This window comes from Epinephelus fuscoguttatus, linkage group LG22, assembly GCF_011397635.1.
Source record: "Epinephelus fuscoguttatus linkage group LG22, E.fuscoguttatus.final_Chr_v1".
Lineage (NCBI taxonomy): Eukaryota > Metazoa > Chordata > Actinopteri > Perciformes > Serranidae > Epinephelus > Epinephelus fuscoguttatus.
In genome coordinates this window covers 18,699,695-18,718,457 of record NC_064773.1, presented here as the reverse complement: position 1 = coordinate 18,718,457, position 18,763 = coordinate 18,699,695, and the positions used below count along the sequence as shown (strand labels likewise).

Here is an 18,763-nt window from a genome sequence, read left to right as displayed (position 1 = left end):
TAAATCAATAATCACTGCACAAAGTGGAGCAATCTTTAAGCCTGTTCTCAGCATCTCTAATAATAGGTGGTGAGTGTATAAATTAGAGATGAGGGACTGCTACAAAAAGACTAACTTCATAGTCATTTAAGCTAGTAATGAGTTGTACAATCTCAAATTATTTGACTATGTTCACAAGCACATAAGGGCTGTCATAGTCTGGTCAGCTGGTCAATTTGTTGATCAATATGTTCTTGTCTGACCAAGTTCTCATTGGTCTTTAAAAACACCAATGCGTTTCCTCTCCTAGCTGGAAACGGCAGCTGTTGTTCAGCACTTCTAGATGTCCTGTGTAACAATTGATCTTTGTGGTATTGGTCCTGCCCTACTGGTGACAATGCAGGTGCAGAGTTTTCGCCAAGATAGAACATTTCTCAACTCTCATTTTTAATCAGAAAAAACAAATAATCACAGAAGACATTTTAGTTGGATTTATCACTATGGATTTAGTTTACTGAGTCTCAAAAAGACACGGCAGTTCAAGGCTGAATTATAAAGCTTTGGACAGGGACGCAATCAAACGTGAGCTATTATTGGAGCAAAAGGATGGCTAATGTTAGCTTCTCGGGTAAAAATCGTAGCGCCTCTCTCTCGTATGCAGCATTTAATAGATATTTAACATTAGTAACGTTATGTTAAGTATGAGTTACCTCAACATAGTGTCCAGTATGCCCCAACACAGAGATAACTTGTCCTGGGCAAGTGTCAATATCGAAGTCTGTGTCCGACTACTACTTGTAAAGGAGTTTGATTATCAATAGGTTTTTGGATATGTGCATATATCCCAAAGACGACCTTTTAAAGATGGCGGTTGGAGGAATGAAAGACAGAGGCTTGTGTGTGTTTGTTCTGTTGCAAAAAAGCAAAATGGCTCAAACAGCTCAAGCTATTCCACTTTTCCATTTTTTGGCATGATAACATGTTAGTGCATGCTGATCAGAGTCTGCACATCTGCAAGTAAATATTAATTTTCATCAGCCATGTCAAGAGGGTAGTCGGAATATTTTGATTTTCAGAACACGGGCAAAAAAAAGAATATTTTGTACACGTAAACACAGTCAATAGGTTTTGCAGTCTAAATGACGAAAATGTCATGTATATTCATGATACAGATTTAGTCCTTTACAAGTGTTTGGGAGCCACACTGTGTGTAAATTGGAGCTTCTTCTTCTGTTCTGCCAGCACAACAGCAGGGCAGCGAGAGTCTGCGTTTCTTCTGACAGAAATGCAATAAACCCCAGAAACAGCTCATTTGGTTAATGATTCACCTCTTCTTTATTCACGTAAAACAAGAGAAAAACAGTTTCCTGCCAGCAGAGGAGCGAATTTATAACAAGTCCAGGGACATATTCCGCACAGCCGAAAATCATAATTAGTCTAAATCAGATGCGAGATTTAATTCTATTTAGAGATGAATTTGAGTCGAATGAGGTGTTTCTGTGGATTTTCTGTCACAGACGAATTATTTAAATGTCTTGCATCGTTAATATTTCTGAGCTCTCATCAGCTTATTAGAGATGATTCATGAATCACTGAGAACATTCAGTCCATATACAGTCTGAATTTGGAAGAAGTATCAAATGTATGTCCGCTTCCATCAATACTGCCCTAACAAGGGAAAGAGCAGGAGCTATAGAAGCAGTGAAACTGAGAAGACAGGATGGACTTTTTTCAGCCTGACTAGCAAACGATGGCTTAATTCAGGCCTTTTTAGGGCTGGTTCTTTTACATGACAAAGCTTTGCCATAGAACCACTCTACATTTGAATAATCTTCATGGGATGCAAGGAGGAAAACAAAATCTACAAGCTAAATGCTTTCTTGTGTGCCTGTTTTGCTGGATATCCGTTCGTCCAGCCAATATTACAGTGTTTCCCTCATATACAGGCATGGCATGCTGCCAGACCAACGGGAATTCCTGCCAGGCCTAAAATAATGCCACATATCTATTCCAGTGTTTCTCAGATATTCAATCTGTGAGTCCATGAACGAGGCAAGTGTCTGTGGTTAGTTTCAATGTCTGTAATACAGCAGGACAATCAAGTGCCTGTTGTCTAAACTGCGAAACTCAGCTGAACAGGTGAAGTGAGAAGAACACTGTAACGTTACCAGGTAAAAACAGGCAGGTTAATGAACGACACTAACCTGCTAACGGATTCTGAGATTCTTTATTTTGTTTTTAAGCAAAGCTAGACCAGACAATATTCCCATAAACAGACTGTTTGGCCACACTGTTCTGTGGGTATCCATGGTGTGTTTAATGTGGTGTGAGCACTGCGCCGAACTCCATTAAAAAAATAGCCTTTTAAATGCTACATTGCCTGTCTGCAACCACTTACATGGTAACTTTGGTAACCATTTTTATAGACGAAGGACAGGAGTAGCAGGCAAACTAGCTTTAAAAGGGAAATATTTTCAGTAAGTGCTGTGTGGTGGATCTACTTTATGATGATGTTGAGGGTAGTTTATGTGGCTTTTGAAAAGTAATTGATAAAAATGTGAAGAAACTTTTAATAATCTTTGATGATTTAAATTCAGGAACTTATATTTGGTGTGGTGGTAGGAGGTAGAATGAGTATTTTCTGTCTTATTAGTTTTATTATTCTAGGTTTTATTTTTATGTGGTAAATTAATTGAATTAACAAGATGTCAGTTCATCAAAATCTGTATTTCTACAATTACAATTTCAAGTTGTAAGGCTTCTGTTTGAGCTAAGGCTATAGTTGCTATCTCACCAGCTAGCTTTTGTTTCATACATTAAGTTCTCTAGTTAAGCTGCCTGTAGTTTCCGTCTCCCTGGCAGATAGTGAATTAAGTGCAACACCAAGTTCTACAGCCACAGATAACAGACTGCAACAACAGTGCAGTTTGGCTTCGATTTTAGTTCAGTTTTGTTTACTACACTTCCTACAATACTTTTTTGTCCAGTGACACAGATATCAAAAATTCAATTCAGTCTAAAAAAGCTCAACCTGGACTACACACTGAGTCACAGCTTTTTGTAAGTGTTGAGCAGAACAGTTATGTTTTGACAGTTCTTTTTATTTCACTGATTAAATGCTCGTATTTTTCTGCTTCTGCTGTCAGATTTTTCAGTCAGTCACAGTCGAACCATTTTCCCTCCAGTCTAATCTGGACCGCTAGTCAGTATGACATGACCTGACGTGACATGAATACAATAGGTACAAAACTTGACTGCAGCTGCACAGCACTGGGAGAGCTCTACTTGCCAGTAAAGAGGTGTTTTTGTAGCCGAAGGGAACCAAAGAGCCGTGGGTGTCCGTCTGATGGCCGTGGGGAATCAATAGAGACTGTTCAATGAGTAACACAGCGCCGGCTCAGAGCAGGGCTACGGGCGCCGCTAATTGCTCCTGCTTTGTTTGCAATTAGTCCAACATTCTGCTATTAATGTGATTAGGTCACATTGGACAAAAGCAGCTTTTGGCAGACACCTCCTCCATCCATCCACTCACAGCGACCCCTGTGAAGTCTGGCCTGGAGAATTATATGATAATCAGACCAGTTTTTCAACTCAGTTCAGCCGCAGTATTTGTTGGGAAATATCAAGTTGTTCAGACTGTGAGAAACTCAACAGCCCAGCTCCAGAAGGCAATAAGGTATTGATTTTGTCAGCATGCCAAGATACCAGATATTATATGGCAAAAACTGAGGTCAACGTGGCAGGGAATTTCTGCTACAGACATAATCCTCTTTCTAGATGTAGCATTTAGCTCACTGGCAACTTTGGCGAACTTTCTTCATTCTAAAAGTAAAGAACATTTCAAACATTTCTATACACTGTACAAACACTGAACACATACTTCCCCAGAAGGCAACAGGTCACAACAAGCTATAAAACTGAGAAGCATCTCAGTGCTATGAAATTAAAAATAACAAAATACATACAATAATACAAAATTGAGCTTGTGCAGTCAGAGGAGTGTTTCCATCAGTGTGACTGACTTGCATGCCATCCCCTTATTGTTTTAACCTTAGAGTGTGTCTCCATTCACTGTCTATGGAAGCAGCCATTCAATACATTCAAGTAGTACAGTGTTGTATTTCCAGAGACAGGGCATCTGCTTCAACTTTGTGTAAAGTTGAATCTAGATGATTTTATGCAAATCACGGGCGTCTGGTGTAACTTGTCTCTGGAAACTCTGGGCAAAACTTCAAAATTAACCACTGACATAGAAACTGGGCAATATAGCAACTTGATATTGATATCGTGATTGGGGATGTTCCTGGCGACTAATTTCCCTGCCGACTAAATGAAAATTTTAATTAAGACCAGTCGACTAGTCTGAAAAGGGAAAACACTCAGAAAAAAGTCAAAATTTAAGACGATACATTGTTAATAATTCGAACACTGTCCCAAAAATATTGTTTGCATTAAGAGCCTTTTGAAGTCTTTAATCACAATCTTCAACAACCATGTCGGATTTTAAATGCTGCTGAATTACGAGACTCTGTGCCGTGCAGTATGAATGTGAACAGGAACATTCAGGCTCAACATACTGCATTAACTTCCTGAAGCTTTTACCTTCAACAAAGTTAAGTGTTAGCATATCTTGCGAGGTCATTGTCATGATGAGTTGCGTTATATTCTCAGACCGGGCGGGATCACAGCATCTCCAGGTGAATGATGTCAAATTGGTCTGAGTGTGGCTAGCACCGCTAGCAGCAGCAGCTGTTGTTCAGTGCAGGTTAACATCCAAATGCTTGAGCAGAATGTGGTTGCACATTGCTGCAGTCAAGTGATATGCCATTTTTTTCTGACACAGCCTACATGCTACCTTGTTTTCATTTCCTAGATCAAAGTACTGCCGAACTGCGCTGGTTTTGCGAGAGGACATCTCTCCTATTTCCCACCGTGCTGTTTTAAAACTCCAGTCTACTCGAGCATTACCAGTGGGAGGGGGGCTGCTGTCTGAAGGCTCTGTAGCCCCCAATAGTGGCGGGCGGCTGCATGACAGTTAAGTGGCCTTGTACATGAATAAAACAGTAATTGGTAGGGATGTCCCGATCTGATCCTCGGATTGGGTATCGGCTCCGATCTTGTTATTTTTACAAAATCAGAATCAAAACAACAAAAATGGCCAGGTTTTTCATCTATGTTGTTCATTGCTGCCTCCACTTTCCAGTGTATACAGATATAGGCCTATTTTGTTTGTTGAAGACAAGAAGATATTGAATTTGTTTACATTTTGTGCTGTTGAACCACCGATAAGCTTTTTGGATACTATTTAAATTAAAAACAAACCTTGACGCATTCTTTTTTTTTTTTTTTCTTTCTTAGTGCTTTGCAAAGTATCGGATCGGACTTGGTTTCAAAATAAAGGACTCGGTATCGGATCGGATGCAAAAAAAAAAAACAAAAAAAAAATGCGATGGGGACATCCCTACTAATTGGTTTATCCAACTAATATTCTGGCGCCGACTAGCGAGGGGGCAGACGTTTAATTGTAAGCGCATGGCTTATTTCTCACACATTTCGATGAACTGCTTTTGTAATATGAGATAACTTTTTCAAATTAGCCACCATGTTGGTTTGGAATCTGGGAGCAGACCACCTATTGGCACACCCATCAAGTGTCCAATGCTGGGAGCTGACGCAACCCTTCACGTCAAAACAATGCCCCTGTGGACACGTACCACCGCCAATAGCTAAAAGGTTTCTGGGTAGCACTCGGGTTTGTGAACTTTGGCTCTGTATTACAGGCTTCTATCTACATACTGTGTATTCTGCATGCTGCTGTGTGCGGCCGCGTGCACCAGACAGTGACCCCTGGACTGTGATGGTTTGGTATGAATTCACAAACTGTTTCAGCCCCACCTGCAGTTAAACTGAACATAACCGGTGCTACAAGGTTTCCACAGCAGTGGTGTGTTTGACTGTGAGAGGTGCAAAAGAGGTTTCTTTTCCGCTATCAGCTTTCTTCTCACTGCACACAGTCAGTGAATCGCCTGTCTTTGTGATCTGGTCAGCTTGGCGATACAGAGCACATTATTCCCTCTGCAAACCTGTACTGAATCTGGGCCACAATGTGCATATTGACGCATGTTAACAAAGGCTCCTCTCTTCCGTGTGTACATTTCTTCTAGTAGCAGTGAAAAGCAGGAGATACAGTTACCTCTAATGAGGAGAGGACTTCACACCCCATTGGTTGTTCTGTCCACCTGGAATCCAGGCCACTGTGGCCGAAACAACACGAAATAACCTCAGTGGGAAATTCAGTCAGCAACAAGAGAAGCAAATGTGCCTGGAGAAGAAATGTGCGTGTCAGTGCGCCTTCTTAACAGCATGACAAATTATCTGCTGCTGTTCTGCTTTGAGTGCATTCAGGGAAGTTTCATTACGTACTCTCACCTCCCCTGATAACACATTACGTGTGTTAGGACAGAGAGGTAAGAAAATCAGCAAAACAGGGCTGCAACAGGCTTTTCAAAGGGACTGCCTGTCTCTCTGTGCATGTTGTATTCACGGGACTAACTGATGTAACAATGTGAAGAAAAAGAAATGTTTTGCGTAATAAAAAGAGACCACGGCGAAGCCTTCCACAGCTCCTCCGTACGTGCTAAAGATAAATTGGAACATTTGAGCACCAGGCTCCCAGTAATCATCAAACACTGCCCTGAGCTCAAAGGCTGGACTTGAGTTCTTTAGGAGCGTAATGAAACGTGGCAGCGACACTCTGGCCGACATAATGGGTTTTCTTCCCGTCCCTTGTCGTGGCTAATTATGAGCGGAAAAAAGGCCTGGCCGAGATGGATGGGGTTTTTTTCCCAGTTCAAAGGCAGAGCTGTTTCTCCATTGTCTCTTTGCTAAAAGCAGCAGCTCAGCAACTTGACATGGGGATACAGATACACGCCTGGACTCAAGTGGACCACTCAGGCCTATAGCGAGTCACTCAGGCACATGACAGCTCCTGCAGAGAAGTGAATTGAAAGTGTGAACACTTGCTTGTTCGTGTGTGTTAGCAAACAAAAAAAAGGGAGCCTTTACGGGTCTGCAAACGTGTTGACAGTGTAGCATGGTGGGCTTCCCACTTTGGCTTTCAGCATAGCAGTTTGGAACACCAAGAAAACACTTTTAATTTATAACATGGTTGAACACCTCTTACAAACCACTTCTGATGGAACATAAACTGACTCTTACAGTGGCTAATGAAAGCAAACTTTCAATACATGTGCAGTCTCATTTAAGCACAGCAGACAGACAGAGGTAGACATTCTGGGAAAATAGCTCATTTGCTTTCCAGGAGTGAGATGAGATGAATACCACTGAGCTTTTTCTATGGAGCTAAAGCCAGGAGACGGTTAGCCTAGCTTAGCATAAGAGCTGGAAAGAGGTAAAGCTAAGCTATTTTTCCCAAAATGCCGAAAATCATCCACCTGCAGAGCCGAAGAGCCGCCGTTTTAGACATGCACAAGTTTCAGAGCCAATGTCTGACATTAAATTTATTTTCTCTAAGAAACATGTTGTAAATAGCTGCTAACTATACACAATTTTGCTTATACTCAGTCTCAGTGGCATCATCCCTCTCCATTAACTAGGGCTGCACAATATCATGGGGTACACGATAAAATTGTTGAACACTGCAATGACTATATGACTCATATTGAATGAACAAATACTGATCAATTATCCGCAATGTGACGCAAAACTCCTCAAAGTCCTACTGAGGAAAAAAGGAAGAGTTCTACCTACACTGCTTCACAAACCAACAAAAACCTCAGACCTCAGAGAGGGGACACAGACTGATACACAAGCACACAAAGACCAAAAAAAAAAAATTACAATTAAAACAAACATCAGCAGACCCTGCCACCTTTACCAGGAAACAGTGGCGCACTAAGCTTTAGACAGCCAAGGTTGAGAGCAGGTGGGCAGGCACACAGGTGTTAAATCTGTGCAGAGCACCACAACAAAAACAAAGACACATCACGAACCAAAAGTGGTGTCTGTGACATGAGAAATACTTCAAAGCTACCCGACACCACTGCTTCAACACAGATTGGTTATTCAATGTCACTTCCTTACATCTGCATCTGGGCATCCAGGGCAGTAGGGCTCCAACTCATTGGCCGTGGGGGCACCGTGCATGGTGTCTCAGTTACATTACACCATAGAGCTCAGGTGTGAGGTACCAGGGGATGTAATAATATAATCAGCAGCAGAGAAGGCACTGACACAACAAATCAAATGGAAGAGTCGATGTTGGCTTTGAGATGAAACAGGCCAAGTGCTGCTGAGAAAGACAGCCAGGTACGAATCATGTATCACAGAGCTGTCACATTTTGATCGGCGAATAAATGTTTTTATGCAGTTTCTAGACTTTCCCCACATGAGTCAACATGTCGAATGGGTGTTTACAGGTACTTATACTCCGGCAAACAGCACACAGATGGTTTGCAGCTCTGCGTGACACAGAGGTAATGGCCTCCTGATTCTGTCTAAATGAAGGAGATCAGCATATCCGCCTGGCAGTTTACTTGTTGATGGTAAATCATTAAGAAAGTGAGTCACCGGCCTGCTGGGGATGTTGTTTTGTTTAGTTGTGATGAAGGATGATGCTTGGCAGAACAAGAGAGGCAGCTCGTGATGAACTTTGAGAGCCTATATTTCATCCTGAAGGCTGTTTAAACTCTGCCTTAATGATCTGGAACTGTTCAAATAGGTATTAGCATTTAGATGAGAAGTGTATTAAAATGGTTTGGATCTGTGGTCATCCACAGCTGATTAGCTATTAAAGGAGACATATTGTCAGCGGATGTGCATATTAGGGCCAGCGCCTGATATAATCAGCACTGTTAATAACTGATGGTCACGCACTTCCAGTTTGTTTTCCATGCAGTAAAATCCACACTCAGGACACAATTATTACTGAATATATTCTGTAAAGCATGACGACTACCCTGCTAAGTTTTCCTTCTGTTGTATTCATGTTCTGAACTTATTTGTTGTTCTCTGCAGCTTTGGTGGTGAGATTTCTGACCAGACGCTTCATCTGGGAGTACGACCCGACACTCGGTAAGACAAGTTATCTGCGATCACAACTACAGTTTTACAGCCATCAATACGAATACTGCAGACCTGCTACTTCTACCACACTTATTCCGTTTGACATTTTGCTTTGTTATAATCATTATTATTACTGGCTGTCTTGCTGAGAGTTAGATAAGAAGATACCACGCATGTGTGCTGCCCACTCTCAACCCGGTGAGAGTGAGGTGGAGGGCTGGCTAGCTAATTCTTCTTTCATTTGTGGTCTGAAAAACAGACAGTAAAAGAGCAGGGCAAGGAGGGACTAAGTGAATGCGCCGTGGGCCACTCTACATTTAAATAAGATTAGATAATACAACGTTCGGGAAACACCAGGTCACTGTATGAAGCACGTGCACAAGCGTGTCATTGTCCGGTGGGAGAGGCTCATGACAAAGAGCAGGGTGTATTTTTAGCTTTTAAATCACACTAATTATTGTGTTATCGTATACTCTTTCATGTCTATGTCAATTGGTGGTCTTACGGGAAGATACGTGCTGGAACAGTGGCTACTTAAAGTCTCTGAAGGCCAGGAAATAGTTTCAGCACATAAGCCTCAAACAGACAACAATTAAACAAACTAGATAACATGTTAATTAGTGAGCTCTAGATCTCTTGAGGCGTTTCTCAATACCAAGTACATCAAGTTCGGACTTGCGCGTGTGGGAGTTTGGACTTGGCAAGTTCAACTCAGGAGTACAAACTCCCAAGGACGGCTGCCATTGCCGCTGGTTTGTGAGAAATGCATTCTGGGATACCTGGCTGTCAAAAGTCCACACAAGTCACCTCCTAATGCATCCCAGATGGAACGGGCAGAGCAAGTTCACATCTGGGCATTCGGACTGTACTTTGAATTAGGGCTGCAACTAACGATTATTTTCAATGTCGACTAATCTGTCGATTATTTCTTCGATTAGTCTACTAACCATTTTATCGAAAAATGTGTTAAATGTTGAAAAATGTCGGTCTGTCTCTCCTAAACCCCAAAATTATGTGATCTAATGTCTTATTTCGTACTCACACCCAAGGGTTTTAGGTCACAGTCATGGAAGAGTGTGTAAAGCTGCCAATATTTGAACATATGAAGCTGCAATAAGAGTATGTTGGGGTATTTTTTTAGTACTTTTCTATGAAAAGTAGTCGACTAATCGTTGCAGCCCTACTTTGAATTGGAACAGTACTTGGGCTGCGACTGATGATGTTTCACAAGTCTGCAAGAACACAAGTACAGGTAAGAAATCAGATTGAGAAACGCCTTTAGTGATGGGTTTTAACCATTAGATATAACCAGGCAAGCTGATTTCCCTTGACTCTAGCCTTTATGCTAAGCTAAGTTAACCACCTGTTGGCCATAGCTAAATATTCAGCACACAGATAAAGAGTTGTATTGTCTGATCTAACTCTTGGCAAGGGAGCGAATAAGCATATTTCCCAAAATGTTGAAATATTCCTTTATGGCTTTATATACAAAAGAGTTTTTGTGGTATCAAAAGCTATAAAAATAATGACGCTTATCAGAATAAAAAAAGACACATTGAAAATCTATAGGCTATGAAAAATAAATTAATTTACTATGTAGTGATTTAAATGAGTCTGGTGTTTTAAAAGCACAAATTAAAGTGATGCAATCAGCTTTAATTCAGACTATATATTCCTGCCCTCATTAGAGCATTATAAAACCTTTTTATACAATGATGCAGATTGAGCCAATTCCCCGCACTGTAATTACAGGGTACAAGGACATCACATCTTCGTAAAGTGCTTTTCTTTTCCTGGTTGTATACGACAGGTCAGAGCCCCTAGATTGCTCACACGGTGCTCTCTTCAGCACCTATTTTTAGTGACGTCAGGTGCAGCATCTCGGCTGAGTGCAATTACTGTACTCGGGAGCACATTCGCTTTTTTTTTTTTTTTTTTTATAATCAATCTCGTCTTCATGTAACGACATGATGATTGTAATCTCACAGCCATTATGCCCTCTGCTTCACAACACAACATATGGCTGGCAGGTTGTTGAGATAATTTTAGCTCCAGGGGCGACAAAACAGGAACACTTATTTTCCAGATACTGAGTGACTTGTTTTTGTTCAGCAAAGATGTGACTTGAGGGCAGAACGCAGGCACCTGTTAACATGTTATTAAGAACAGATTCATTTTCTTTCCACCCTCAATAGCTTCTTTTGTAATTCAGTGTGTTCTTACTGTGTGTACCTGTTTCATACAGCATGTGCGCCGTATTAACTTGCACATGTTTTAGCTTAAAAAAAAAAAAAAAAAAGAAGCAGAAAACAGAACATAACTGCCTCGATTACCACAAGAGTTGGCGTCACGAGCAAGAAAGCACAGCTTGAGGTGCATAATGGGAATAAAAGCACTGTGGGAGGGTGTCTGTGACCAATCAGACTGCCTGGCTGAAATTACCCATGAGGTGGTCAACACATTATTAAAACCCAATTATGGGCACATCACACAGGTGGGGTGGATGCATGCAGAGTGCTGTTCTGAGAAGCTCGAGATTACCGCCAGAATGTGGGCTGCACTTCATCTATTGTAATAGGACTTCCAGTGTCTACAGCTCACTGTTGATCTCCATTTATTATCTACCTATTCATTCTGATCATAAGCGTGTTCTTCTCTAAAATGAGGACTCTCTGGTGTTTAGATTTAGCATGATTGCCCGTCCTTCCTCCAGCATGTCCTGGGTCTGCCCAAGCAGAGGTGTCTCATACACCTCTGCTTGGGCAAGCACCCAAAGCACATCAGCTGGCTCAAGTAAATGTGACATGCCTTCTAGACTGCTGAGCCTCTTATCAGAAAAATAATCAGGAACATGGACACCACACCGCTTTCAGAAAGAGATTCATAGACTAGTTCAGCATCGCATCACCACCAAGGCTACGCCTCGAGTTGTATAGCCAGTGAACCATGCTTTCACAGTGAAAAAAAGGCTAAGTTATCTGTGAAAACGGGGGTGTTTTCATAACACCCCCGTTGTTGACAGAAAGTTGAACTCGCCCACCCTCACCCAAACCATTTCCCTCAGTGGAAACAAAGCTTGTATTACTTGTATTTCACAGATCAGAAACAATAAATTGTATAGACAGTAAAGCCTCCACTAAAATAGCATAGCAATAGCAAGTCATGTGTGTGATCTATCCTTCAGGGATTTATACTTCGGGATTTATCCTGGCTTCATATGAGCAGAGGAAATCTCTACTTGTTGCTAGGCTAATTTATACAATGTAAAATGCCATAGGCTTGCGCTAATAACGTTAGCATGTTGTATATGCTTGGAAAACATGTTTAGTAAAAGACAGTTGTTTTGTCGGTTAAGAAGAGAAGAGGAAAACATAGCTGGACGCTAGGCTAATTTATACACTGTAAAATGCCATAGACTTGTGCTAATAATGTTAGCATGTTGTATTGGTGGGTGAAATGAGTCCAGATAAAGACAAGCGTTTGTCAGTTCTGCAATTTATAGTGAAGCTGATTAGCGTACTTGTGTTTGAAATTGTCTCTATTAAGCCATGTTTAATGTGTGTTTTGAATCAACTACATAAATAAAGTTTGATTTGAACTTAACTTTACAGCACTTAAGTCTTCCACCGCTGACTAGTGTTTTGGAGGTGTAACTGCAGAGCGACACAGACACACCACCGCAGAAGTAAAAATAACATGCAGATTTTTTTTCCCCACAACTAATCGATTAGTTGAAGATTATGTATGACTTTAGTCGACCAAGATTTTCTTTGGTTGACTACAACCCTAGTTTAAAGTCAGGGTAAAGCAAAAATTTGTGTAATCAGTTTGTCACAGCACAAACAATGTGTCAGTAACCACCTAGGCAAATTTGAATAATTTAACAAAAATCAACAAGTGTATAAAATAAAGTTTCAAAAATGTGAAATAATAAAAAGTAGGGCTGGGCGATATGGCCTTAAAAAAAAAAAAAAAAAAATCTGGGTTTTTTTTTTCCACAACAAATCCGATTCACGATTTAAATTGACGCCTGGTAGCACATACCTGGGGTCCAAAACTTTCAGGATGTGAATAAACCCCGGCTTTTCCATGGTATATATGGGCACCATATTTCTTGCAATATACATCGCGACTGCATCTGTGATCGTTTTCCACCGGGCCCCTTTCTTATCATACAGCTGTGTTTCCCCTACCATTATACTGGGGGCGCGGGGGCGGATTTTAAAGAGAAACTCAATTTTCATTAAACTACAAATTTGAATTAATCGATAAAATCGATTTATCGCCCAGCCCTAATAAAAAGTATTCTCTGCTCTGAAACACTGAAGGCGCTGAAACCAAGAGCGAGGCACTGCGAAGCCAGACTCTTGTTAGCAGCTAACCCATCGGCACAAAGCACACGCCATAAGCCAAATAATAAGTGAGGCGCTAATGCTGCGACAGTGTCTTGTTCAGCAGCTAACATTAGCACAAAGAACTAGGGCTGCCACTTGAAAGTCGCAGAATCGAATTGTCAGTCAGAGACCCCTCAGTCGACTGAGACTGATGAGCACTCAACTTTCACGCTACTCTTTGGTACAGACAGCTGCGGAAGTGATGCAGCGACAGAGGAACAGAGACTTTCCACCGTTTCCACTGTTTGATAACAAGTGTCGACAAAAAATGTTGCACATTTTCAATCCATCACTGGCACCGTTAGCGTTTTCCCCATATATTACACTAAATGTCCTGCTGAGCTCTGTTCAAACTTTCAAAATTTATATGGAAAAAAACCCCAAAAAGAATAGTCGAGTATTTGTATTATAAGTCTGAATATGATTTGACTGACACAATTCTGAGTCATGTACAGCCCTACAGAGCACGCACCCACAGCAGTTAGCAGTAACTGTCGGGTCAGGTAGCCGATTAAGCTGGAAGTTGAGTTGTTAAGTCATGTATTTATTAGCCTGAAAGAACCAAGCGAGCTTGTTGAACGTAGACCAGACGTTGCTACCACACAGGGGGCGAATGAAACAACACTGATGATGCTACTCACTCTAACATTAGTTGTATATAGTGGGGCAGAGGCTATGTTAATGACGGCTCCAGTGCGCTATCGAGCCATGATTTCAGTCTTGCCAAAAAAACGTGGATACAGAAATGCAAAAAAAAAAAATACTCATGAGGCTGGTTCAGCTGTGTGTTAGTCACCCAACACAAGAAACAGCTCTCTATAAAGTCTGTGACTGGATTTAAATCTACTCAGAGTGACGTACAAGTTGGTGGCAACTTTCTGCCGTGGTCCTGCCAGACGCCTCCTGCTGCTGCCATCATTAGTCATACTTCTACTGTTATTATACACATGACTATTGTCACACATGTATACTGCCAGATATTAGTACATACTTTCAACATATTGTACCACAGTAGCCAGAACTATAACTATAATATTATTACTTTCAATAATGTTGTTGTAAGCTACTGTCATTACCTCTCTCTCTCTCTCTCTCTCTCTCTCTCTCTCTCTCTCTCTCTCTCTCATGTGGATTACTGTTAATTTGTTATGCTGATCTGTTCTGTACGACATCTATTGCACGTCTGTCCGTCCTGGAAGAGGGATCCCTCCTCAGTTGCTCTTCCTGAGGTTTCTACCGTTTTTTTTCCTCGTTAAAGGGGTTTTTTGGGGGAGTTTTTCCTTATCCGCTGCGAGGGTCATAAGGACAGAGGGATGTCGTATGCTGTAAAGCCCTGTGAGGCAAATTGTGATTTGTGATATTGGGCTTTATAAATAAAATTGAATTGAATTGAACCTTAAAAGATATATTTTAATCTAAATCATAAATTGAGCCCAAGTTTTATTTTGGGCTGCTTAACTGACATTTGCATTTTCAGGATCTAGTCGACATCCAAACACACCCAGGCATCAAATGTTCTTTGAGCCACCTGTGGGTGACTCCACTAGATGTTACGTTAGCAAAGAATGACAATATGTATTGTCGAACTTGCGTACTGTGTTCCTGCATCAAATGAATGAAGCAAAAAGACATGAATATGTGCATAAGTAATAATTAGACTTCTGCTACGTCATCTGCTGCTTTGTTACAAGATGACCAGTTGGATGTCGTTCGCTGACATGAGAAACTGTAGCTGTTCAGAGTGCAGATGGCCTTGATATATTGCATTAGTCATTTCTGTCCCTGCACACCGTCCAGTTAGAGAATCTAATCTCCTTTGGCACACAGAAATGAACTTTGCTACTTCTACTGCGGTTTGGCATCACGACGGCAGCAGTGCTTTATATTGTATCGCATAATGCTGAGGGAATTTCTGGTATGAACATTTTGGAAATAAAGCACTGTAAGAGCGATAGATTTTACGAGCTATATCAACAGACTGGATTCTGCTTCCAGTTTTGACACTAAGAGTCTGGCGTGACACTTTCTCTTTCTTCCTTCTGCCAAAACAGCCCTCAGGCAGCGAGGGGTTTTGAATTATGAGGGAAGAATTGCTCGCTGCCAAGAAAATTACTGCTTTTGTTTCTCTCCAAGACCTTTAGAGGGGATGATGGAGCAGGTTAAATCATCGCGACCCTGCCCCCTGTCAGAGCATTTAGCGACAAATACACAGAGGGGTGGACGTGGACAGATTAGGTGCTGTTTGCAGCTGATGGAGTGATGACTCCTGAAATAGGCTGTCCCACGGGTCACAGTGCGAGACTCTGGTTTTCCTCCTCCCAGATGCTCCGCATGCTTCCAGCCAAAGAGCTATAAATTGCCACTATTACGCCTTTGGCTCTCTGTGACATTTCATTTACGTCACAGGATGCAGTTTATCCCCTAGAGAGGTGAGCGCACCTGGGACACAGAGAGAAAGACGTGCAGAGACTGGAGCAACAAGTCCTGAATCTGCTATTTAAACTCTGAGCAGAGTTTTTGAACTTATCGATGAGCAATTTGGCTGCAGCTGGCACCAATCTATTACTTCAGATATGAACGGAAAATGGCAATTTAAAAGTTTCAGAATTAACTGTTCAGTGTTTTTAATTCATTAAGTAGAGTAAAGTGGTGCTGGGAGCAGTTCACATTTGAACCAATACTGGCACCAGTACTGGCACCCAAAGGTACCTTTTTTCAGTACTTTACTTTCTCTGCAATTACAGAAATTACATTTTAAAAAGGCTGCACGTGATGTAGTGGGCTAAAATGTAATTCTGCTCCTTTGCTCTTTTCTAATAACACACAGAGCTAATCTTCCGTCTCCGACTGTCGGCGTGTGTCTACTCATCCTGCAGTGACACCAGGCTATTACTAAAACACTATAGAAAAGCAAACAGACCAGACACCAAAACTACTGCAGCACATTGGCACTGCAACGATAGTTTTGGTTTGCTAGGAACCCGATGGACGACGCATCACTGGAGAGCTCTGTCGCTGGCTTCTAGGCTTCCAGGCACTTCGCGACACTTCTGCCTCTTGTCTACACCCAGCATTCTCACCCAGATGTGCTCCCAATGACCAAAATTTGACACCAGCAGTACAGACGTAATTCAATCAGTACCCTTAAAAGTAATGAGTCCAGTATCCAACCTTAATGGTTGAACAATTAAATTTAAACAAGCATCCTCATATCAAATATAAAAAATGTAATATTCACATAGTGGTCAGAGGTTTTAATACGTTTAATAAATGTATAATGAGCTGTCTTATGCCTGTACCTCAAACCACCACAGCCTGTAGCTTGGAAAACACTAGCTTAGTCATCTTGAACTGTTAGCTTGCACTTTAACCTCCTGAGAACCGCACTTTAGTTTGGAATGCATTTTTGATTTCTCCTAGCTATTTGGGATCAGTAGGACCCGATTACTATAAAAAAAAATAAACATTGCTGATGATAATTAAGTCCCAGTGTCCTCAGACAAGTAATTCCTAATTAACAGTGTCTTAGCTTTTTACTGTTACTAAAACCAATCACATGTGTAATCCATATCAAACTACAAACTTTATTAATAATAAATAAACACGTTTTAACCATAAAATGTGATCAGGGTTTGGACCTCGTCCACTTTTGTGTCGGGATCAGCTGGTCTAAGGCCTCATTTACACCGCAAGCGATGCATTTGCGTAGCCCTCGCGAAGTGGTCCACAAGCTTTGTGGCAGCACAAGTGTATTCACACCAAAATCAAACAGACGCTGCTGTCCCGTCAAAATACAAACCACACCCAAACAGTTGGTGGCGGTAGTGCACCGTGTTTGTAAATCTCCAATAAACCCCAAAGAAAAACAAGTGAGTTTGGACCCAAAGCCCAGGGTGGACAGGTTCACGCGCCAGTGATTATTCCAACACTTGGAGAATTAATATTTAGCACTACAGATGGGTAAGTACATGAAACATATGCCTGTCAGGTCTCGCTTGGTCAAGGGGGAGATGTCTATGGTGGCCGGGAGAGGTCACAACACACGCAAAATCGTGTGTTTTGTTGAATACCGCGGCCATTCATGGATTCAAAAAATGTGACTCAAGCAGCGCATAGAACGGATGCAATGTGAATGCTCTAACCTGTTAACATGCTCGCCGAAATGAAAACACGAGTAAACAGTGACCGCTCGCGAGAGCTACGCCAACACATCGCTTGCGGTGTAAATGAGACCTTCTCCACACACAACTCCCACTACTTGACTTTGACAAGCCGTGATGTAATGGCTCCAGCAGCACTTGTAAAAGCCATAGTTTCTAGCAAAGACGATGGAGAACAGACGTTCTTCTTAGGTGCTCGTCCTCGGCACCGACTGACGTGCGTATAATGCCCCTGTCAGTTCCAACGGGAATCGACACAGCCCGCTGAGGGCAAAGTTGTATCCGGTACTTTTGGTACCGAGAAAAAACAACAACAACAACAACAAAAAAAACAGGTACCGATGTATTTTTTGCGTGTTGGCATTGACTTGGTACTGAAGTATCGGCTCTCATGACAACCCTAGTATAAGGTCAAGTAAACCCAAAATGAGATGTCCTCATAAGAGGACACAGGGTCTCAGGAGGATACTGCAAACTAATAGAGCTAATAGCTTTGAAGTTTGCAATACATGACATACACACATTCTCACATCTCTCTTTTTGTAAAACGGTTAAAAGACAAAAAAGCACTACCAAAAAATAAAAACAAATGTTAAGCTAAGGAAAGAGCAAGAATGTTTTTCTTTTCTTGGTTTTGGAATAAGGGATCATGTTGAATGACATGGTAGGTGACGGGCAGTCGGACCACTTTGACAGTTATCTTGGTCTTTCATTCAAGAGGTTAAAAATTAAAAATGATGAGACCAAAAGTATGTATAGTTCTCTTGTCTTTCAAATATAGATTTCTTGACGGACAAAGCTTTCTGGTGTTTTTCCTTTACAAAAGAACCATACATCGAGACATCGCAGAGCAACCTGGTCATGAGTCACAAGCTGAAAGCAATTGTAAGACCTAATTCACAAACTCAAAAAGCTTTGAGAAGCTTTGAGGCCTTCGCCCTCCGGTTGAGATGACGGCAAAATCCGTCAGAATCTCTCTCTTTACAAGGAGGGCTTGATGGGCTTCAGTGCTCTCTGCTGGGTGTTTACACAGATGGGTTTTTTACAAGGGGGCAATTTAGGCAGATAACGCCTGTGCTGTTCAAGGTGGAACGAAAGGTCACAGCCACAGTTCAAACCTGCGCTCCTGTGCCAGGAATAAGAAGC

The 18,763-nt window shown here is 41.5% G+C and overlaps 1 protein-coding gene across 2 annotated transcripts in view; it reads left to right on the top strand.

The window, feature by feature from the left end:
* rerg (RAS-like, estrogen-regulated, growth inhibitor) overlaps positions 1 to 18,763 on the top strand; it is a 73,191-nt gene that overhangs the window by 46,121 nt on the left and 8,307 nt on the right. For both annotated transcript variants that reach the window (XM_049566367.1, XM_049566366.1), the window contains exon 3: positions 9,016 to 9,072. In XM_049566367.1, coding sequence (XP_049422324.1) covers positions 9,016 to 9,072 — 57 coding nt within the window. The remainder of the gene's footprint in view (positions 1 to 9,015; positions 9,073 to 18,763) is intronic.